General features: G+C 45.4%; 2 protein-coding genes across 2 annotated transcripts in view; both read right to left on the reverse strand.

The window, feature by feature from the left end:
• The window catches only part of LOC135096325 (protein O-mannosyl-transferase 2-like), a 34,992-nt gene extending 25,286 nt beyond the window's left edge, over positions 1-9,706 (reverse strand). Inside the window, exon 1 of the mRNA XM_063997745.1 lies at positions 9,522-9,706. The gene's annotated coding sequence lies outside the window, so the exon portion shown is untranslated. The remainder of the gene's footprint in view (positions 1-9,521) is intronic.
• Positions 1-22,051, reverse strand: part of LOC135096242 (N-alpha-acetyltransferase 25, NatB auxiliary subunit-like) — a 22,109-nt gene extending 58 nt beyond the window's left edge. Inside the window, exons 1-25 of the mRNA XM_063997607.1 lie at positions 21,921-22,051; positions 20,275-20,499; positions 19,735-19,928; positions 19,311-19,448; positions 18,934-19,094; positions 18,382-18,620; positions 17,810-17,979; positions 16,835-16,998; positions 16,447-16,670; positions 15,803-15,972; positions 15,262-15,408; positions 15,027-15,160; positions 14,503-14,584; positions 13,625-13,748; positions 13,149-13,420; positions 11,970-12,584; positions 5,154-5,316; positions 4,614-4,783; positions 4,099-4,242; positions 3,866-3,999; positions 3,313-3,467; positions 3,025-3,151; positions 2,474-2,597; positions 1,997-2,268; positions 1-1,602 (exon numbers count right to left, since the gene is read on the reverse strand). The exon at positions 1-1,602 is cut by the window's left edge and continues 58 nt beyond it. Of these exons, the coding sequence (XP_063853677.1) occupies positions 3,141-3,151; positions 3,313-3,467; positions 3,866-3,999; positions 4,099-4,242; positions 4,614-4,783; positions 5,154-5,316; positions 11,970-12,584; positions 13,149-13,420; positions 13,625-13,748; positions 14,503-14,584; positions 15,027-15,160; positions 15,262-15,408; positions 15,803-15,972; positions 16,447-16,670; positions 16,835-16,998; positions 17,810-17,979; positions 18,382-18,620; positions 18,934-19,094; positions 19,311-19,448; positions 19,735-19,928; positions 20,275-20,499; positions 21,921-21,981 (3,897 nt within the window). The 5' untranslated portion in view covers positions 21,982-22,051 and the 3' untranslated portion in view covers positions 1-1,602; positions 1,997-2,268; positions 2,474-2,597; positions 3,025-3,140. The remainder of the gene's footprint in view (positions 1,603-1,996; positions 2,269-2,473; positions 2,598-3,024; positions 3,152-3,312; positions 3,468-3,865; positions 4,000-4,098; positions 4,243-4,613; positions 4,784-5,153; positions 5,317-11,969; positions 12,585-13,148; positions 13,421-13,624; positions 13,749-14,502; positions 14,585-15,026; positions 15,161-15,261; positions 15,409-15,802; positions 15,973-16,446; positions 16,671-16,834; positions 16,999-17,809; positions 17,980-18,381; positions 18,621-18,933; positions 19,095-19,310; positions 19,449-19,734; positions 19,929-20,274; positions 20,500-21,920) is intronic.
• Positions 22,052-22,500: the final 449 nt, after the last annotated feature.

Here is a 22,500-nt window from a genome sequence, read left to right on the forward strand (position 1 = left end):
AGTAGTAGTAGTTTCCATTAATTTTTTTTCAGTATCTTATTTTTTTCCGTGGCACAAAATTCTTAATAAAAAAAAAGTTTAAAATACAAACAAACGAACGAACAAACATGAACTCTCCGTTTTTTTTCATTATTATCATTATTATTATTATTATTATTATTATTATTTTCTTTCATCTTTTTCATTTTTTTTTTATTCTGGTTTTCGGAAAAATCTTGGATGGCTGAGTTTGTCATGTTCGCACACACACACACACACACACACACACACACACACACACACACACACACACACACACACACACACACACACACACACACTTCAATATCACCTTTCTAATAATAATAATAATAATAATAATAATAATAATAATAATAATAATAAAAATAAAAAAAATAAGCAAAACAAATGAACACACTACAAACAAACAAACAAACAAACAAACAAACAAACAAACAAACACCTCATCTAAAGAAACATCTCCTCCTCCTCCTCCTCCTCTTCTTCCTCTTCCTCCTCCTCCTCCTCCTCCTCCTCCTAGCAAAATCTGGAAACATTCTTCTGTCTACGCTGAGAGAGAGAGAGAGAGAGAGAGAGAGAGAGAGAGAGAGAGAGAGAGAGAGAGAGAGAGAGAGAGAGAGAGAGAGAGAGAGAGAGAGAATAGTTAGCAGTAGAAGTAGTAGTAGTAGAACAACAGCAGCATCAGCAGCAGTAGTAGTAGTAGTAGTAGTAGTAGTAGTAGTAGTAGTAGTAGTAGTAGTAGTAGTAGTAGTAGTAGTAGTAGTAGTAGTAGTAGCAGCAGTAGCAGCAGCAGCAGTGGCAAATATGATAGCCACACACACACACACACACACACACACACACACACACACACACACACACACACACACACACACACACACACACACACCTTTACAGCTTTAAAGAGCTTAAATAACTAACTTTACATTCAATTGATGAACTAAGCCTACCTAAACTCCTTGCCAAGCTGTCCTGTACTTTCCCACAAACTTTCTCCAGCCCCTCAAGCCCTGGGAGAGGAGCTGAGGCCCTTATCTCAGCACCCTGATCCCCTTGAGTCTTCCCGTAAGGAGCTCGACTGTCCTCCGGCCCCTTTTTCCCTGGGAGAGGCGTTGAAGTCCTTGTGGTGGCATGCTGTCTGTCCTGAGTTTTCTGGCAAGGAATTTGATCTTCCTCCAGCACTTCTGAGCCAGTGGCGGCCTTAGAGGTGCCTTTCTGACCTTCCTCGGCCTTCAGACAGCCACCGCCGGCCCTCTCCTGTCCTCCTAAACCAGTGGTGGCCTTCAAGGTGCCTTTCTGACCCTCCTCGGCCTTCAGACAGCCACCGCCAGCTTTCTCCAGCACTTCTGAGCCAGTGGTGGCCTTCAAGGTGCCTTTCTGACCCTCCTCGGCCTTCAGACAGCCACCGCCGGCCCTCTCCTGTCCTCCTAAGCTGGCAAGGGAGGCGGAGATCTTTGCGGTCGTCTCCTGGGCAGCGGCTGAGTTCGTCTGTTTGTGTTTGGCCACCAGCGCCTTTTCCAGCCTCTGCAGGTGACTGGTAAACGAGGATAGGTAACTCGAGAGCTGCGGGATCACCTCAGGCTGTGTTGGGGAGGGAGAGAGAGAGAGAGAGAGAGTTAGCATGGGTATATGAAAGAGTGGAAGCAGAAAATAAGTACGTACATACACACACACGCACGTACATGGAAATCCTGCTGGAATAAATGGAAATACGGAAAAAATATGGAAAATTGACTTAAACGAGAAGTGAAACGTGGAAAAAAAACGAAAAACACAAGAAAAAAGAAAAAGAAGAAAGAGAAGATGAAAATAAACAAAAAAAACAAACAAAAAACACAAGAAAGAGAAAGAAGAAAAGAAGATGAAAATAAACAAAAAAACAAACAAAAAACAAACAAACAAACAAAAAACAAACACAAACAACCCCATTAGACCCCAAACCGCCATTAGACCCACAGAACCCCAAACGACGTACCATAACAACAGCCTCCTTCCGTTTCTTGCCTCGTTTGGCAGCCTGGAGTTTGATAGGCCTAAGCAGCGCCACACAGCAGCCCAGCAAGATGGCCGCCACCCCCACAGCTTGGGCGAGGTGGTGTAGGCGGGCCAGGGCAGGGGTGTTGATGCCGGGGTCAATCTGGAGTGGGGTCGTTTGCAAGGCCGTGACGTGCTGGTGGTGACGATCAAGAATATTTTCAGTCTCCTCTCGTGTCTCCTTCAGCGTCTCTGAGCTCCAGGTGTCTGTGCCTATAGAGGGAGGGTGTGGGGAGATATGGGGAGTTGGGGAGAGAGATAGGAGGTGAGTGAGTCCGTCCGTGGGAGAGAAAAGCAGAAAAACACACATGACGTCACAAACCGATGCAAAAACACACAAAAAACACACACTCCCGGCCTTCTAGCTCCCCCCACCCCCCACTGCGACCCCTGCCACACCCCCCAGCCCCCCACACACCTGCAGGGTCCAAGGTATAGCGGTAGACTCTCTGCAACACCTGTGCGTGACGAGTGATGAGAGACAGGTAGCTCCCGGTGACGAACAGGTAAAGGCGGGGCGGGTCTGGACCTTGTAGGGGAAGCTGGGGGGGAGAGGGAGAGGGAGGTGTTAGTGAATGTTGAAAAGCAGGGAGGAGGAGGAGGAGGAGGAGGAGGAGGAGGAGGAGGAGGAGGAGGAGGAGGAGGAGGAGGAGGAGGAGGAGGAGGAGGAGGAGGAGGAGGAGGAGGAGGAGGAGGAGGAGGAGGAGGAAATAAGGAGTGATGGGTGATGAAGAGAAGAGATAGAAGAAAGGAAGAAAGGAAGGAAGGAAGGAAGGAAGAATAAAGGAGGAGGAGGAGAAGAAAGAGAAGAAGAAGAACAAGAACAAGAACAAGAACAAGAACAAGAAAAAGAAACAAAACTATGAAATTTATCCAACAATTATCACCACCACCACCACCACCACTACTACCACCACCACCACCACTACTACTACTACCACTACTACTACTACTACTACTACTACTAACCTGGAGGGGCTTGGTGTTTGCATAGGTAGTATAAACTGACTGGTACTCCTCTTGTAATTTGGCAGTTAGCTTGTTAAAGATGTCACTGTCACCACCGCCACCACCACCCTCACCATTCACGCACTCACTGCAAGAACGGGGCTGTTAGTGTGTGTGTGTGTGTGTGTGTGTGTGTGTGTGTGTGTGTGTGTGTGTTGGGATAGACAGGCTATGTTTGTGTGTGTTTTTCAAGTCTCTCTCTCTCTCTCTCTCTCTCTCTCTCTCTCTCTCTCTCTCTCTCTCTCTCACCTATTCTCCTTGTTAGCAGCTGCCACACTGTTGTTGGGGGGGGCGGGGGGCAGAGGGTGCAGGCGGCCCCCACCAGGCGGAGCGTCAGGTTCCGCAGTCGCAGGAGGGCTGTGTCTGCTGCTACTGAGGCTGCTATGTCTTCCTCCTTCAGGCGCCTGTAGGGGGAGGAGGAGGAGGAGTTAGGTTAGGTTAGGTTTTTTCAACTACTACTACTACTACTACTACTATTACTACTAATGATAAGAAGAAGAAGAGCAGAGATGAGGAGGAGGAGGAGGAGGAGGAGGAAGAGGAGAAGGAGGAGGAAATGAAATGAAATACGGAGAGAGAGAGATGGGTGATGAAGAAGAAGAAGAAGAAGAAGAAGAAAAAGAAGAAAAACAACAACAACAATAACAACAACAACAAGCAAACCACTAACAACCACTTTAGATAACCCCAACAAACAAACAAACAAACAAAACAAACAAACAAACACAAAAACACACACACACAGAGACACCAAATCACACAAAGGTCACAAAAGGTCACACAAAGGTCACAGCGGCCTCACCTATGCGGCGGTTCCCAGGAGTTCATGACCTTGAGATCACGGTTATCAGTTAGGTGTCCCCAGTCGGTTCGGTCTGTGGCAGGAGAAATGTCCATGTGTTGCAATGCTTCTACCAGCTGTGTGTGGCTGCTCACCTGCGGCAGGGGGACAGGAGGGGGTGAGACGGGGGGGCCGGGTCATGCTGGGTGTAGTTATGGCCATACAAACCCACAAACGCACACACACACACTTACATTGGTGGTTAGGTCAAGTAACATCTGTTCGGCAGTAACTGTTGCAAAATGGAGTGAATTGCTGAGCGTCTCCCGGAATTCCACAAACTCAGGGATTCTTGTTAATGACCCGTATTTGTAAGATGCAATCAGTGGGTCGGATGTCTGGGGGAGAGAGGGAGAGGGAGAGAGAGGGAGAGAGGGGGAGAGAGAGGGATTAGGTGGAGAGAAAGGGAGAGTGTGTAAGATTTTGAGAGAGAGAGAGAGAGAGAGAGAGAGAGAGAGAGAGAGAGAGAGAGAGAGAGAGAGAGAGAGAGAGAGAGAGAGAGAGAGAGAGAGAGAGAGAGAGAGAGAGATTAGTTTGAAATAGTTTAAAATGAAAGACAACAACAACAACAACAATAACAATTTCTTTACACCAAAATAAACAAAAATAATAATAACTAAATAAACAAATAAACAAACAAATAAATCAACATATACCATAAACAAACACACACACACACACACACACACACACACACACACACACTCACATCCTTATAATTAGCCATGAAGAACTTAAGAGTGGCAGAAAAGATGGCCGCCGCAGTGGTGTAGCTGGCGGAGTCCAAAGCCTGCAGCGCCAACACATGTCCGAGGGTGTCCAGTTGAATGTGCTTCGTGTCACATCGTTCGTACACACCCTGGGCCGCCCCCGTCGCTCCTGTGGGGGGATAGGTGTGTAAGGTGTGTGGGGGGGTGTGAGGAGGTTGTGACAGGTGTGGGATGGGTGTGCAGTTGTGTGGGTTGGTGTACGGGTGTGTATAGAGGTGTGGAAGTGTGTAGGGGTGTAGAGAGAGAGAGAGAGAGAGAGAGAGAGAGAGAGAGAGAGAGAGAGAGAGAGAGAGAGAGAGAGAGAGAGAGAGGCAAAGACTTCACAGGAGCACGAACATCAATCGACAAAAATTGGCGTACCTTGAGACAGAGACATAGAAAACGGGGGTGGACACTTGAAAGAAAACGGGGGACACACAAACAAACATATCCAGAAGCAACAAACACACAAACAAACACACAAACAAACAAACACTCACCCAACATATTGTAAACTTTAATTAACAGAAGCTTCAGTTGAAAATTCGCTTTCGTCCTTTCAATTCCCCTTTCCAATATGGCTGCCAGTCGCATGATGAGCGTGGGGGTGGACAGACTCCTCCTGCATCCCTCCAGCCTGCATCCCTCCTGCATCCCTCCAGAGAGAGAGAGAGAGAGAGAGAGAGAGAGAGAGAGAGAGAGAGAGAGAGAGAGAGAGAGAGAGAGAGAGAGAGAGAGAGAGAGAGAGAGAGAGAGAGAGAGAGAGAGAGAGAGAGAGAGAGAGAGAGAGAGAGAGAGAGAGAGAGAGAGAGAGAGAGAAACTGCATCACCTGCACAGAAAGACAAGGACACACACACACACACACACACACACACACACACACACACACACACACACACACACACACACACACACACACTGCATCACCATCTGTACAATGAAAGACAGGACAACACACACACACACACACACACACACACACACACACACACACACACACACACACACACACACACACACACACACACACACACACACACACACACACACACACACACACTGCATCACCATCTGTACAATGAAAGACAGGACAACAAACACACACACACACACACACACACTCACACACACACACACACACTGCATCACCATCTGTACAATGAAAGACAGGACAACAAACACACACACACACACACACACACACACACACACACACACACACACACACACACACACACACACACTGCATCACCATCTGTACAATGAAAGACAGGACAACACACACACACACACACACACACACACACACACACACACACACACACACACACACAGTCACACACACACACACAGACACAAGAACATAAGAACATAATAAATAAGGGAAGGTGCAAGAAGCGAGCAGGTTTCCACGCGGCAGTCCCTGTATGAACACACACTACGTATTTCCATCTGTTATCCCCAGCCATACACTTGTCTAGTCTTCTCTTCAAGCTCTCTAGAGTCCCACCACTAACTACATCATTACTGAGTCCGTTCCACTCATCTACCACTATTTGAGAACCATTTTTTTCCTATCTCCTTCCTAAACCTAAATTATTTAAGCTTGAACCCGTTAGTTCTTGTACCCTGGTTGCTGATCCTAACAATTTTGCTTACATCTCCCTTGTTATAACCCTTGTACCACTTAAACACTTCTATCAGGTCCCCTCTTAACCTACGTCTCTCTAGAGAATGTCAATGTAACAGCTTCAGTCTGGCCTGGTAAGGAACACTCCTCATCCCCTGTATCCTTTGAGTCCTTCTCCTCTGTACTGATTCTAATAGGCCTATATCTTTCCTGTAATGTGGGGGCCAGAACTGCACAGCGTAGTCTAGATGAGGTCTGACCAGCGCCAAGCATAACTTTAATATTACTTCCGGCCTTCTACTTTTATCACTCCTAAAACTGAATCCTAGTAGCCTATTTGCCTTGTTTCTGGCCTCTATGCATTGTTTCCCTAGACGGAGTTCAGAGCTAACTATAACTCCTACATCTTTGTGGTAGCCTGCACCTACCAGAGTGTGGTTGTCTAATGTGTACCTATTGTGTGGGTTTCCTCTACCTACGCTAAGCACTTTGCATTTGTTGATATTAAATTGCATCTGCCATCTGTCCGTCCATTCATTCATTCTATCTACGTCTGCCTGCAAGGCGATGGCATCCGATTCTGACCTAATTAATCTACCTGTCTTTGTGTCATCCGCAAGTTTACTAACATCACTACTAATTCCACTATCCAAGTCATTGATATATATTAGAAATAACAATGGCCCTAATACTGATCCCTGTGGCACCCCACTAATTACATGACCCCACTCGGATTTCGAGCCGTCTATTACCACTCTCTGTCGCCTGTCACCAAGCCACGACCCTATGCAGCCTAACACCTTCCCATCTATCCCGAGTGCCCTAACCTTTCTCAGGAGCCTTTGATGGGGCACCTTGTCAAATGGTTTACTAAAGTCCAGATATAAGATATCATAACTATCACCATTATCTACTGCCTCGTACACCCTTACTGTAAAAACTTAACAAGTTTGTCAGGCAAGACTTCCCCTTCGTGAAGCCATGCTGTCACTGATTTATCAAGTTATGTTTGTCTAAATGTTCCCTAATGTTCCTCGCTATTATTGACTCTAACATTTTGCCTACAACTGAAGTTAAGCTGACAGGTCTATAATTACACGCTAAAGTTTTATCTCCTTTCTTAAAGATGGGTACTACATTAGCCTGCCTCCACATTACTGCTACCTCACCCGACTCCACTGATTTCCTAAAGACACACACACACACACACACACACACACACACACACACACACACACACACACACACACACACACACACACACACAAACTGCATCATCATCTGTACAATGAAAGACAGGACAACACACACACACACACACACACACACACACACACACACACACACACACACACACACACACATATATATATATATATATATATATATATATATATATATATATATATATATATATATATATATATATATATATATATATATATATATATATATATATATATATATATATATATATATATATATATATCTTACACACACACACACACACACACACGCAAACACACAGCATCATAATCTGTACAATGAAAGACAGGACAACACACACACACACACACACACACACACACACACACTGCATCACCATCTGTACAATGAAGGACAGGGCAACACACACACACACACACACACACACACACACACACACACACACACACACACACACACACACACACACACACACACGCACGCACGCACACACACTCCAGCAGGAGGGGGTGGGGTGGGGTGGGGTGGGGGGATAAGGTCTCTGTCTGGGTCGAGTCGGTGGGCCCGGTTGATGACGTCACACCTTACTTACGTACGTACGTACGTATTTCATTTTGAAAATGGCCATTGTCAAAAAGGCAGCTGGACACGAATGCTGTATATATTCTGACTCGTCATACACTCAAACTAATTAATCAAATATCAAAATATTTCCAGGCTGAGTAATAACAAAAATATTTCCACAAACATCCTGAAAAAAGTATTGGAACTTTGACCTGCTTAAACACGATTCTAGAGCCCACAAATTTGATTCACCAGGAACGGAAAACACTTCAAAAAATCTGAATTATTTTTACAAACAACCAAAACTTAGTCGGAAGCTGAAATAAAGAAATAAATATTTCAAAAATGTCAACTTTTGCACCTTTAACGGGGCTCTGAAATCATTCTTAAAGGCCACGTATTTAACTTATCAGGAGCACAAAACACTTTAACAATCATAAACTATTTTTACAAACCATAAACACTTCACTACAAGCTCTAATTAAAAACCAAAGATACCGGGATGCAAAAATATAACGGAAATTCGGCTCTTATTTACGTCACAAACAACCTCAAAATCAACGCTTTTCACTCAACACAAGAGTCAAAAACACTTCAAACACAACAAAATATTTTTACAAACCATAAAAACTTACTTAGAAGCCGAAATAAATTAACCGAGAAAAATAAAAATATTACTGGAACCCGACAAGCCGGGACAGGCAGGCCATCATGGCGGCGATGACGTCACGCAATCGCCACTTCACCTACCTCTGCCTTTATTACACCCAAACCAGGTAATGGCGGATATATCTGAGTAGCGGATATGAAAGGTTAGGCGTGTGGCTCCACTTTGTGACGTGTCTGGCTTGTAATAAGTGACACATGAAGCAGATAATGGCAGAAACATGGGCACCGCCTCAGCTGGCTCGTTTGTTTACATACCGAAAACTTGATTTTTAGCGGCTTTTTAAGGGTTTTGAACCTCCTGCAGGTGTTAATTCATTGATATTGTGTCCTGGGGGTTACGTTAGCGTAGGTTAGGACGAGTTAGGACCGTCAAGTACTGAGCAATCTATCATATCAGCACTAACACTCTTGCCTTCACTGTGTCGCTGCTGTCAGTCACTTCCAAGCCTTGTGTCAGTCACTGCAGCCTGTGTACACACTGTGGGAGGGAACACAGCCTCTCTCCTCTGCTTCTCGTGTCACACTGTACCATGCAAGCCAACACACAAGGTACTCATACAAATCTTTAAGTTTCTCCTTTAAATAAATTTTCCTCTATAATTTACAAGCAGTAATACGTTCAGGAGTGCATCACGGCTCGGCAGACAGGTTTCCCTAGCAGCACAGCCTCAGCACAGCCTCGCCACGGCCACACACAGCCACTAGCAGGAACCACAGCATCACAATTCCTGACACTGTGGTATCTGGACAAGCCAAGAAGACCAGGTCCTTACTTACCAAGATTTTAAGCCTTCCTGGTCCCTGTGAGCGGCGTCTGGCCTCCCTGGGGGTCTCCTGGCAGCCACCAACCCTGCACCAGCATACAGCGGCAGCCCCGGCCCGTGTCACCGTCTGGTTCAGCTAAAATCCAGGATAAATACAGCAGCCAGACGCGGACACCCATCAAACACTGTCACTCCATGTCTTCTGAGGCAGCGGGCAACTACACACTCCATCCACTGAACCACAAATCTTCTTCCTCTTCTAATAATACGCACTCTCTACACTCATATTACACTATAATAACGAAAAATTAAGTAAAAATATATTAAACTAAATTATAAGCCATTATAATTGTATTCGGCAAAATTTGGATTTATCACCATTTTAAGCGCCAAATTCAAACTTGATTCCTACCCCCCACTCGGTGTTAGCCATTTCTTTCCATCATTTTCCAGGTATATATTCCCGTACCATGGTATATTAATTAGTTTTTACCATATAAACTAGAAAATTATATTATTGTTCTTTCTGTTCTCCATACACACATGCGAATTATATTTTTGTGTTTATTTCCGTTTGTTATTCAAGACGATCATAACATTTCCTTCTTAAACTTATATTCGCCATAATTACCATGTTTGTTTTTTTATCATATTATATTCACCGTAATTAATTTGTTTTGTTTTCTTTTACCCTACCGATAATGAAAACTGACTCCTTATATTCGCCATAATTAGTTCTTGTATTATCATCATCATATTGAGGCTAAAAACTGATTCACTAACTAATATTCGCTATAAATCTTTTTTTTTTCTTTACTTTTTTCTTACAATTACCGTTCTTAACTCTATTGAGGCTTATAACTGTGATATAACAAACTCTGCCTCTCCGGGACCCAGCATGCAGCCTAGCGAACCCACACTCCTCACTGTTGCTCGCCTCCCGCAACAATTCTAAAACCAGCGTTAACTTCAATTTTCAAGGCTTTAATTCACGCTTCAAAGGTTTCCAACTGTTTTTTTTTCCGGTTCTAGTGACAGATTAACAAGTTTTCTATATAATTAACTAGAGAAAGTCTTGAAAACCCGGCTAAGGGTCTCTGGTGTTTTGAAATAGCATCTGTTAAGAGACCGAAGCACGCCTACTTATGGGGGTTTACCAAAGGGAGAGAAATTATAAAGGTTTAATATCGTAGGACAGTCAAGCAGATATTGTGAATTATTATTATTATTTATTTATTTATATTTTTTTTAATGCAAGTAGGCTTCAGGCAAAAGTTACGGAAAAAATAATAAAATAATGAATGCATGAATAGCGTCCAGGGGTTGCCAGATGGTAAATAACTGTAAAGTAAACCAATGTAACTTTATTTCTGTACAAAGAGTAGTAGTAGTAGTAGTAGTAGTAGTGGTAGTAGTAGTAGTAGTTTCCATTAATTTTTTTTTTCAGTATCTTATTTTTTTCCGTGGCACAAAATTCTTAATAAAAAAAAAGTTTAAAATACAAACAAACGAACGAACAAACATGAACTCTCCGTTTTTTTTTTCATTATTATTATTATTATTATTATTATTATTATTTTCTTTCATCTTTTTCATTTTTTTTTTATTCTGGTTTTCGGAAAAATCTTGGATGGCTGAAAATTTGTCATGTTCGCACACTCACACACACACACACACACACACACACACACACACACACACACACACACTTCAATATCACCTTTCTAATAATAATAATAATAATAATAATAATAATAATAATAATAATAATAATAATAATAATAATAATAATAAAAATAATAAAAATAAGCAAAACAAATGAACACACTACAAACAAACAAACAAACAAACAAACAAACGAACACCTCATCTAAAGAAACATCTCCTCCTCCTCCTCCTCCTCCTCTTCTTCCTCTTCCTCCTCCTCCTCCTCCTCCTACTAGCAAAATCTGGAAACATTCTTCTGTCTACGCTGAGAGAGAGAGAGAGAGAGAGAGAGAGAGAGAGAGAGAGAGAGAGAGAGAGAGAGAGAGAGAGAGAGAGAGAGAGAGAGAGAGAGAGAGAGAGAGAGAGAGAGAGAGAGAGAGAGAGAGAGAGAGAAGTTAGCAGTAGAAGTAGTAGTAGTAGAACAACAGCAGCAGCAGCAGCAGTAGTAATTAGTAGTAGTAGTAGTAGTAGTAGTAGTAGTAGTAGTAGTAGTAGTAGTAGTAGTAGTAGTAGTAGTAGTAGTAGTAGTAGTAGTAGCAGCAGTAGCAGCAGCAGCAGAGTGGCAAATATGATAGCCACACACACACACACACACACACACACACACACACACACACACACACACACACACACACACACACACACACACACACCTTTACAGCTTTAAAGAGCTTAAATAACTAACTTTACATTCAATTGATGAACTAAGCCTACCTAAACTCCTTGCCAGACTGTCCTGTACTTTCCCACAAACTTTCTCCAGCCCCTCAAGCCCTGGGAGAGGAGCTGAGGCCCTTATCTCAGCACCCTGATCCCCTTGAGTCTTCCCGTAAGGAGCTCGACTGTCCTCCGGCCCCTTTTTCCCTGGGAGAGGCGTTGAAGTCCTTGTGGTGGCATGCTGTCTGTCCTGAGTTTTCTGGCAAGGAATTTGATCTTTCTCCAGCACTTCTGAGCCAGTGGTGGCCTTGGAGGTGCCTTTCTGACCTTCCTCGGACTTCAGACAGCCACCGCCGGCCCTCTCCTGCTCTCCTAAACCAGTGGTGGCCTTCAAGGTGCCTTTCTGACCCTCCTCGGCCTTCAGACAGCCACCGCCAGCTTTCTCCAGCACTTCTGAACCAGTGGTGGCCTTCAAGGTGCCTTTCTGACCCTCCTCGGCCTTCAGACAGCCACCGCCAGCTTTCTCCAGCACTTCTGAGCCAGTGGTGGCCTTCAAGGTGCCTTTCTGACCCTCCTCGGCCTTCAGACAGCCACCGCCGGCCCTCTCCTGTCCTCCTAAGCTGGCAAGGGAGGCGGAGATCTTTGCGGTCGTCTCCTGGGCAGCCGCTGAGTTCGTCTGTTTGTGTTTGGCCACCAGCGCCTTTTCCAGCCTCTGCAGGTGACTGGTAAACGAGGACAGGTAACTCGAGAGCTGTGGGATCACCTCAGGCTGTGTTGGGGAGGGAGAGAGAGAGAGAGAGAGAGTTAGCATGGGTATATGAAAGAGTGGAAGCAGAAAATAAGTACGTACATACACACACACGCACGTACATGGAAATCCTGCTGGAATAAATGGAAATACGCAAAGAAATACGGAAAATTGACTTAAACGAGAAGTGAAACGTGGAAAAAAAACGAAAAACACAAGAAAAAAGAAAAAGAAGAAAGAGAAGATGAAAATAAACAAAAAAAACAAACAAAAACACAACAAAAGAGAAGGAAGAAAGAAAAGATGAAAATAAACAAAAAAACAAAAAACACAAGAAAAAAAGAAGGAAAAAGATGAAAATAAACAAAAAAAACAAACAAAAAAGACAAGAAAAAGAGAAAGAAGAAAGAAAAGATAAAAACATACAAAAAAACAAACAAAAAACAAACAAACAAACAAAAAACAAACACAAACAACCCCATTAGACCCCAAACCACCATTAAACCCACAGAACCCCAAACGACGTACCATAACAACAGCCTCCTTCCGTTTCTTGCCTCGTTTGGCAGCCTGGAGTTTGATAGGCCTAAGCAGCGCCACACAACATCCCAGCAAGATGGCCGCCACCCCCACAGCTTGGGCGAGGTGGTGTAGGCGGGCCAGGGCAGGGGTGTTGATGCCGGGGTCAATCTGGAGTGGGGTCGTTTGCAAGGCCGTGACGTGCTGGTGGTGACGATCAAGAATATTCTCAGTCTCCTCTCGTGTCTCCTTCAGCGTCTCTGAGCTCCAGGTGTCTGTGCCTGTGGGGGAGGGTGTGGGGAGATATGGGGAGTTGGGGAGAGAGATAGGAGGTGAGTGAGTCCGTCCGTGGGAGAGAAAAGCAGAAAAACACACTTGACGTCACAAACCGATGCAAAAACACACAAAAAACACACACTCCCGGCCTTCTAGCTCCCCCCACCCCCCACTGCGACCCCTGCCACACACCCCAGCCCCCCACACACCTGCAGGGTCCAAGGTATAGCGGTAGACTCTCTGCAACACCTGTGCGTGACGAGTAATGAGAGACAGGTAGCTCCCGGTGACGAACAGGTAAAGGCGAGGCGGGTCTGGACCTTGTAGGGGAAGCTGGGGGGGGAGAGGGAGAGGGAGGTGTTAGTGAATGTTGAAAAGCAGGGAGGAGGAGGAGGAGGAGGAGGAGGAGGAGGAGGAAATAAGGAGTGATGGGTGATGAAGAGAAGAGATAGAAGAAAGGAAGGAAAAGGAAGGAAGGAAGGAAGGAAGGAAGAATAAAGGAGGAGGAGGAGAAGAAAGAGAAGAAGAAGAAGAACAAGAACAAGAAGAACAAGAACAAGAAAAAGAGACAAAACTATGAAATTTATCCAACAATTATCACCACCACCACCACCACCACCACCACCACCACCACTACTACTACTACTACTACTACTACTACTACTACTAACCTGGAGGGGCTTGGTGTTTGCATAGGTAGTATAAACTGACTGGTACTCCTCTTGTAATTTGGCAGTTAGCTTGTTAAAGATGTCACTGTCACCACCGCCACCACCACCCTCACCGTTCACGCACTCACTGCAAGAACGGGGCTGTTAGTGTGTGTGTGTGTGTGTGTGTGTGTGTGTGTGTGTGTGTGTGTGTGTGTGTGTGTGTGTGTGTGTGTGTGTGTGTGTGTGTGTGTGTGTTGGGATAGACAGGCTGTGTTTGTGTGTGTTTTTCAAGTCTCTCTCTCTCTCTCTCTCTCTCTCTCTCTCTCTCTCTCTCTCTCTCTCTCTCTCTCTCTCTCTCTCACCTATTCTCCTTGTTAGCAGCTGCCACACTGTTGTTGGGGGGGCGGGGGGCAGAGGGTGCAGGCGGCCCCCACCAGGCGGAGCGTCAGGTTCCGCAGTCGCAGGAGGGCTGTGTCTGCTGCTACCGAGGCTGCTATGTCTTCCTCCTTCAGGCGCCTGTAGGGGGAGGAGGAGGAGGAGTTAGGTTAGGTTAGGTTAGGTTAGGTTAGGTTAGGTTATGTTAGGTTTTTTCAACTACTACTACTACTACTACTACTACTATTACTACTAATGATAAGAAGAAGAAGAGCAGAGATGAGGAGAGAGGAGGAGGAGGAGGAGGAGGAGGAGGAGGAGGAGGAGGAGGAGGAGGAGGAAATCAAATGAAATAAGGAGAGAGAGAGATGGGTGATGGAAGAAGAAGAAGAACAACAACAACAACAACAACAACAACAAGCAAACCACTAACAACCACTTTAGATAACCCCAACAAACAAACAAACAAACAAAACAAACAAACACAAAAACACACACACAGAGAGACACCAAACCACACAAAGGCCACACAAAGGTCACACAAAGGTCACAAAAGGTCACACAAAGGTCACAGCGGCCTCACCTATGCGGCGGTTCCCAGGAGTTCATGACCTTGAGATCACGGTTATCAGTTAGGTGTCCCCAGTCAGTTCGGTCTGTGGCAGGAGAAATGTCCATGTGTTGCAATGCTTCTACCAGCTGTGTGTGGCTGCTCACCTGCGGCAGGGGGACAGGAGGGGGTAAGACGGGGGGGCCGGGTCATGCTGGGTGTAGTTATGGCCATACAAACCCACAAACACACACACACACACACTTACATTGGTGGTTAGGTCAAGTAACATCTGTTCGGCAGTAACTGTTGCAAAATGGAGAGTGAATTGCTGAGCGGTCTCCCGGAATTCCACAAACTCAGGGATTCTTGTTAATGACCCGTATTTGTAAGATGCAATCAGTGGGTCGGAGGTCTGGGGGAGAGAGGGAGAGGGAGGGAGAGGGAGAGAGGGGGAGAGAGAGGGATTAGGTGGAGAGAAAGGGAGAATGTAAGATTTTGAGAGAGAGAGAGAGAGAGAGAGAGAGAGAGAGAGAGAGAGAGAGAGAGAGAGAGAGAGAGAGAGAGAGAGAGAGAGAGAGAGAGAGAGAGAGAGATGAGAGAGAGAGAGAGAGAGATTAGTTTGAAATAGTTTAAAATGAAAGACAACAACAACAACAACAACAACAACAATTTCTTTACACCAAAATAAACAAAAATAATAATAACTAAATAAACAAATAAAAAAAAAAAACAAATAGATAAATTAACATATACCATAAACAAACAAACAAACACACACACACACACACACGCACAAACACACTCACATCCTTATAATTAGCCATGAAGAACTTAAGAGTGGCAGAAAAGATGGCCGCCGCAGAGGTGTAGCTGGCGGAGTCCAAAGCCTGCAGCGCCAACACATGTCCGAGGGTGTCCAGTTGAATATGCTTCGTGTCACATCGTTCGTACACACCCTGGGCCGCCCCCGTCGCTCCTGTGGGGGTCAACAGGTGTGTAAGGCGTGTGGGGGGGTGTGGGGAGGTTGTGACAGGTGTGGGATGGGTGTACAGGTGTGTGGGTTGGTGTACGGGTGTGTATAGAGGTGTGGTGTTGACAGGTGTGGTGTGTAGGGATGTGTAGGGTGTAGAGAGAGAGAGAGAGAGAGAGAGAGAGAGAGAGAGAGAGAGAGAGAGAGAGAGAGAGAGAGAGAGATGAGAGAGAGAGAGAGAGAGAGAGAGAGAGAGAGAGAGAGAGAGAGAGAGGCAAAGATTTCACAGGAGCACGAACATCAATCGACAAAAATTGGCGTACCTTGAGACAGAGACATAGAAAACGGGGGTGGACACTTGAAAGAAAACGGGGGACACACAAACAAACATATCCAGAAGCAACAAACACACAAACAAACACACAAACAAACAAACACTCACCCAACATATTGTAAACTTTAATTAACAGAAGCTTCAGTTGAAAATTCGCTTTCGTCCTTTCAATTCCCCTCTCCAATATGGCTGCCAGTCGCATGATGAGCGTGGGGGGGTGGACAGACTCCTCCTGCATCCCTCCAGCCCCACCCCCGCCCCACCCTCCCCTGGATTGGCGGGGGGAGGGGGAGAAGTGGAGGGGGGTGAGGTAAGTTGAATCGCCTTAATGTAACTGTGCGCTGCTAAAATTAGGTAGGCATCTTCTGGCCTGTGGGGGAGAGAGAGAGGAGAGAGAGAGGGAATGAGAGGGAGTGGGAGGGTGAGAGGGGGTGAGAGAGAGACAGAGAGTGAGAGAGAGAGAGTGAGACAGGAGTTATGACTGAAAAACATACCAAAACACACATGAACAAACTTACACACACGCACACGCACCTGATATCCGTGTCGGCCATATTGGCGGCCAGGTTCTGAGTGTTGGTGTACAGGTTAACGAGGCTGTTAGCGAAGGACTGGTGTTGGCCGGCTGTCAGTCCCTCCTGCTGGCCCAGAGCGCGGCGCAACTGGTGCCAGCATAAATCTCGGTAAACTGCCTCTACCTGCAAACCATTCGCTTGGGTTAGGTTTGGTATCACTGCGAAGGCTGTGGAAGGCCTGTGGATGCTGTGTGGAGGAGGACAGGACAAGGAGACCAATGGGAAGGCTGTGGGAGGCTTGTGGATGCTGTTGTGGAGGAGGACAGGACAAGGAGACCAGTGGGAAGGCTGTGGAAGGCTTGTGGATGCTGTGTGGAGGAGGACAGGGCAAGGAGACCAGTGGGAAGGCAGTGGAAGGCTTGTGGATGCTGTGTGGAGGAGGACAGGACAAGGAGACCAGTGGGAAGGCTGTGGAAGGCTTGTGGATGCTGTGTGGAGGAGGACAGCACAAGGAGACCAGTGGGAAGGCTGTGGGAGGCCTGTGGATGCTGTGTGGAGGAGGACAGGACAAGGAGACCAGTGGGAAGGCTGTGGAAGGCTTGTGGATGCTGTGTGGAGGAGGACAGGACAAGGAGACCAGTGGGAAGGCTGTGGAAGGCTTGTGGATGCTGTGTGGAGGAGGACAGGACAAGGAGACCAGTGGGAAGGCTGTGGAGGGCTTGTGGATGCTGTGTGGAGGAGGACAGGGCAAGGAGACCAGTGCGAAGGCTGTGGAAGGCTTGTGGATGGTGTGTGGAGGAGGACAGGGCAAGGAGACCAGTGGGAAGGCTGTGGGAGGCTTGTGGATGCTGTGTGGAGGAGGACAGGGCAAGGAGACCAGTGGGAAAGCTGTGGAAGGATTGTGGATTATGATATGAATAAAATAACAACTACAACTACTACTACAACAACTATAACTACTACTACAACTACTACAACTACAACTGCTACTCACATCAACAGGTACGCCGGCAGAGGTGACCCTGTACAAGTTTCTGACACGTTCTAGCAGGCCACTCACTCTCTCTTCATCAATCAATGGAGGAAAGTTTACAATGTCACCAAAACAGCACATCTTGTCTCCATAAACTTCAATGTAGGTCAGCAGGAGGTCGGCCGGGTCACCTGTGGGGGGGAGGGGGTGTGGGAGGGGTCAGGGGAGGGTTGGGGAGGTCAGGGAGGGGTCAGGAGAGAGGGAGAGGGAAGAAGTGCGTTTGCTTGGAATTAGTTGAGTTTGCGTTAAATTTGTTCGTTTTCTGTGATATTTTTTTTTTTTTACGTTTTCTCTTTTTCTTTGTTTTTTGTTATTTTTTTTTCTCTTTTTTTTTCTCTTGTTCTCTCCTCCTCCTTCTCTTCTTCTTTTCCTTCCCTTTCAATCTCCTTTATAACTCCTCCTCCTCTTCCTCCTCCTCCTCCTCTTCCTCTTACAGCTAAATAATATGTTCTAGTCCTCCTCCTCCTTCAATGCCCACTGTTCCTCCTCCTCCTCCTCCTCCTCCTCCTCCTCCTCCTCCTCCTCCAACTCACCACACATCTGAGGTATCTTGTCTTCCTTCCCTGCCTCCCTCAGAGCCCTGGCAAGCTGAAGGAGACCCAGAAGAGGGCCCCTATCCTTGCTGTTCTCTTCCACGGCTCTCTGGCGAACTCCCGACAAGAACTGGGACGCCTCTACCAACGGGTCCTCTGCGGCGGTGGTGGTGGTGGTGGTGGTGGTGAGGTGAATGACTGAACGGATGTACTCGACGTAATGCTGCCAGTTGTCCGGCCTGTTGAGTTAGGTTAGGTTAGGTTAGGTTAGGTTAGGTTAGGTTAGGTTAAGTTAGGTTAGGGTAGGTTAGTGTTAGGTTTGGTTAGGTTAGGTTAGGAAGAGAGAGAGAGAGAGGGGGAAGGGTGGTGGTTGTGGTGGTGCTGGTGGTGGTTGTGGTAGTAGTAGTAGTAGTTGTAGTAGTAGTAGTACTGGAAGAATGAGAACAACAACAACAACAACAACATCATTTAAAAGCACTTAAAAAACACACAAAAAACACACAAAAACACCCCAAAACCCCCTCTACCACACTACCACACTACCACACTCACTCTCTATGGATGAGGTCGCGGTAGACAGCTGCCGCCGCCGCCCACTGGCCCAAACACATGTGGTACTTGCCGCGGTGGAGGGACAAAAAGTTCTCCGGCTGGTGGACGACTTTGGAGGCCAGCGGACCGTCCAGCACTGCCAGCGCTTCCTCGTACTTCCCCTGTGGTGGTGGAGGTGGTGGAGGGGTGGTGGAGGGGCAGTGGAAGAGCCGCAGAAGAGACAGTGTTAGAAATCTTGCGGAAAACTTGCGAAATTAAATGTTTTCATGAGTTAACGATAAAGTTTTGAAGACGATTTGTGTGTGTGTGCGTCTGTGTGCGTCTGTGTGTGTCTGTGTGTGTGTGTGTGTGTGTGTTAGCACTTCCAAAACACACACCTGCGTCTCCAGGATGTGCAGGTACGTCATGACCTCAGCCTCTGCCTCAATCTTGCCGTTCTTCACAAAGTTGTTCACCATTCGCTCCGCCAACAGTAGGCTGACCTCCTTGCCTTTGGGGTCAACGCTCTTGTGGGCCTGCAAACCACAACACCATCAACACCACTGTCAATGCTGCCAACACACACACACACACACACACACACACACACACACACACACACACACACACACACACACACACACACACACACACAGGACTGTCACCAATGCATTAAACTGTGTGTGTGTGTGTGTGTGTGTGTTTTGTCAGCCTCTTACTGCCACACACAGCCTCCCCTGCCCCACACACACACACACACACACACACACACACACACACACACACACACACACACACACACACACACACACACACACACACCTGCATAACATGACTCATAACAGCCCAGAAATAATATGGATTCTTCGGTCTCAGTTTATAGAGTTTCATGGCTGTTTGCTGCTGATTCTTGTAGTCCCCGACCCGTACATAGGACATGAATAGGTGTGACAGCAGCTCCTCGTTCCCCGGCTCGCCCTTAACTGCCACCTCATACACTCGGCAGATCTGTTCCGCTGTGGGTGAAGGTGGAAGTGTCTGGTTAGGTTAGGTTAGGTTAGAAATTTGTGTTTTTTTGTTTTTTTTGTGTAATTTGGTGTTTTTTTTTCAGTGTGTGTTTTTTATAAGTGTTTTGAGGCGTTTTTTGTTAATTTGGTGTTTTTTAAAGAGCTTTGTGGTGTTTTTGTGGGTTTAAAAGAGTTTGTGTATGTTTCTTTGACAAACGCGCGTGTGTGTACATGTGCGCACAAGTATACACATTCATCTATTCACACAACAAACAAACAAACAAACAAACAAATAACCTGAAACAACCACAACAACACAAAAAATTGACCTTAAACGACCACAACAACAACTTACGCTGGTGCATCTCCCTGTAGCATATCGTTAGCGCCTGGAGGGTCGTCTCATCAGTGGGGCCTTCCTTAACGACCTGCCCCACTAAGGCCAAACACTCCTCTTCTTTCCCCATCCTCAACAGAGCGAGGCCTTTCAAAACCCGTGCGCAGTGAAGGTTCGGCTGCTTTCTTAACACCTTGTCTGCCTCTTGAACTGCCTTCTTGTTTACCCCGGAGTCTAGCCATTCTGGAAGGTCACAGGAGGTCAGGGAAGGTCAAGGGGTTTGGTTAGGTTAGGTTAGGTTTGGTTTGGTTAGGTTAGGTTTGGTTAGGTTAGGTTTGGTTAGGGAAGGTTAGGTTAGGTTAGGTTTGGTTAGGTTTGGTTTGGTTAGGTTAGGTTAGGTTTGGTTAGGTTTGGTTTGGTTAGGTTAGGTTAGGTTAGGTTAGGTTTGGTTAGGTTAGGTTAGGTTAGGTTAGGTTTGGTTTGTTTAGGTTAGGTTAGGTTTGGTTTGGTTTGGTTTGGTTTGGTTTGGTTTGGTTAGGTTTGGTTTGGTTAGGTTAGGTTAGGTTTGGTTAGGTTAGGTTAGGTTAGGTTAGGTTTGGTTTGGTTAGGGAAGGTTAGGTTAGGTTAGGTTAGGTTTGGTTAGGTTTGGTTTGGTTAGGTTAGGTTTGGTTTGGTTTGGTTAGGTTAGGTTTGGTTAGGTTTGGTTAGGTTTGGTTTGGTTAGGTTTGGTTAGGTTAGGTTAGGTTAGGTTTGGTTAGGTTAGGTTAGGTTAGGTTTGGTTTGGTTTGGTTAGGTTAGGTTTGGTTTGGTTAGGTTTGGTTAGGTTTGGTTTGGTTAGGTTTGGTTAGGTTAGGTTAGGTTAGGTTAGGTTAGGGAAGGTTAGAGAAGGTCAGGAAAGGTCAGGAAGGTCAGGGGAGGTTAGAAAAGGTGGGTTTTGTTTGTTTGTTTGTTTGTTTTTGTGTGTGTGTGTGTGTGTGTGTGTGTGTTTCGTTTATATTCTTCTTCTTCTTCTTCCTCCTACTTCTTCTTTTTCCTCCTCCTCCTCCTTATCATCTTCCTCCTCCTCCTCCTCCTCCTCATCTTCTTCTTCTTCCTCCTCCTTTTTGTTTTCTTTTTCCTCCTCCTCCTCCTTCTCTTTCTCCTCTTCTTCTTCTTCCCCTTTCTTCTCTAATTCCTATAATTTATCATAAATCTTCCTCCTCTCTCTCTCTCTCTTTTCCTTTTAGCTTATCTTTCTCCTCCTCTCCTTCTTCCTTCTCTTCCTGTTCCTTCCTTCCTCTCTTCCTTCCTTCCTCTCCTCCTCCTCCTCTTCCTTCATTCCTTCTCCTCCTCTTCCTTCATTCCTTCTTCTCCTCCTCTCTTCCTTCCTTCCTTCTCCTCCTCCTCCTCTCTTCCTTCCTTCCTTCCTCCTCCCCCTACCTCTCTTCCACAGTCATCTTCCCTCCTCCTCCTCCTCTCTTCCTCTTGCTTCCTCCTCCTCTTCCTCAAACAAAAACAATTAAATAAATAAATAGAATCCTCAACTCATGCCACCCACCATCACATTTACCTCGATTCCTCAGCTATTACACAATCCCCGTCAATTGTTTTTTGGTGAGGACACAGCTGAATAAATCCTACATCAGTGACAGTCGGTAAAATTGACGTAGAGTAGCGGGTTTTACCATAAATCGGCCGTAACCTTCGCTCTATAACGCAGTCCTCAGCATGCGTCCGGCCGGCCATGTTTGTTTACTGCGAAGAGTTCAGATAATTTTTTCAGTATTATTTGGTTTTATTGCTCTGGTTCAGTTTATTTACTTTTTTGTTGTGTTTTATTAATCTTCGTATTTTTTTAAGTACTTGATATTTTTTTGAGTCGTTTTTGTGGCTTTATTTTATTTGTTTTATATATAAGATCCCTTGTGCTAATTTTCTTTATATATTGGTCGTCTTTTGGTGATAAATACTGGTTATAGTCTTTTGTATTTTCTAAAGGAACGTATTTATTTATTTTTTGACTGTTAGTATATTTTTTTTTCGTTTTGGTATATCAAATGTATTTATCCATCCATTTAGTTATTCTATATTATTATTATCTTTATTATTATTACTGTTATTATTATTGTTGTATCGCGGTTTTGTTGTTGTTGTTGTTATTATTATTATTATTATTATTATTATTATTATTATCATCATTACAACCTTAAAAATCCCTTGCACTTTAATTAGAGTCTTTGGAGATTAGAAATGTTGTTAATCTGT

Source organism: Scylla paramamosain, unplaced genomic scaffold (assembly GCF_035594125.1).
Source record: "Scylla paramamosain isolate STU-SP2022 unplaced genomic scaffold, ASM3559412v1 Contig3, whole genome shotgun sequence".
NCBI classification, from domain to species: domain Eukaryota; kingdom Metazoa; phylum Arthropoda; class Malacostraca; order Decapoda; family Portunidae; genus Scylla; species Scylla paramamosain.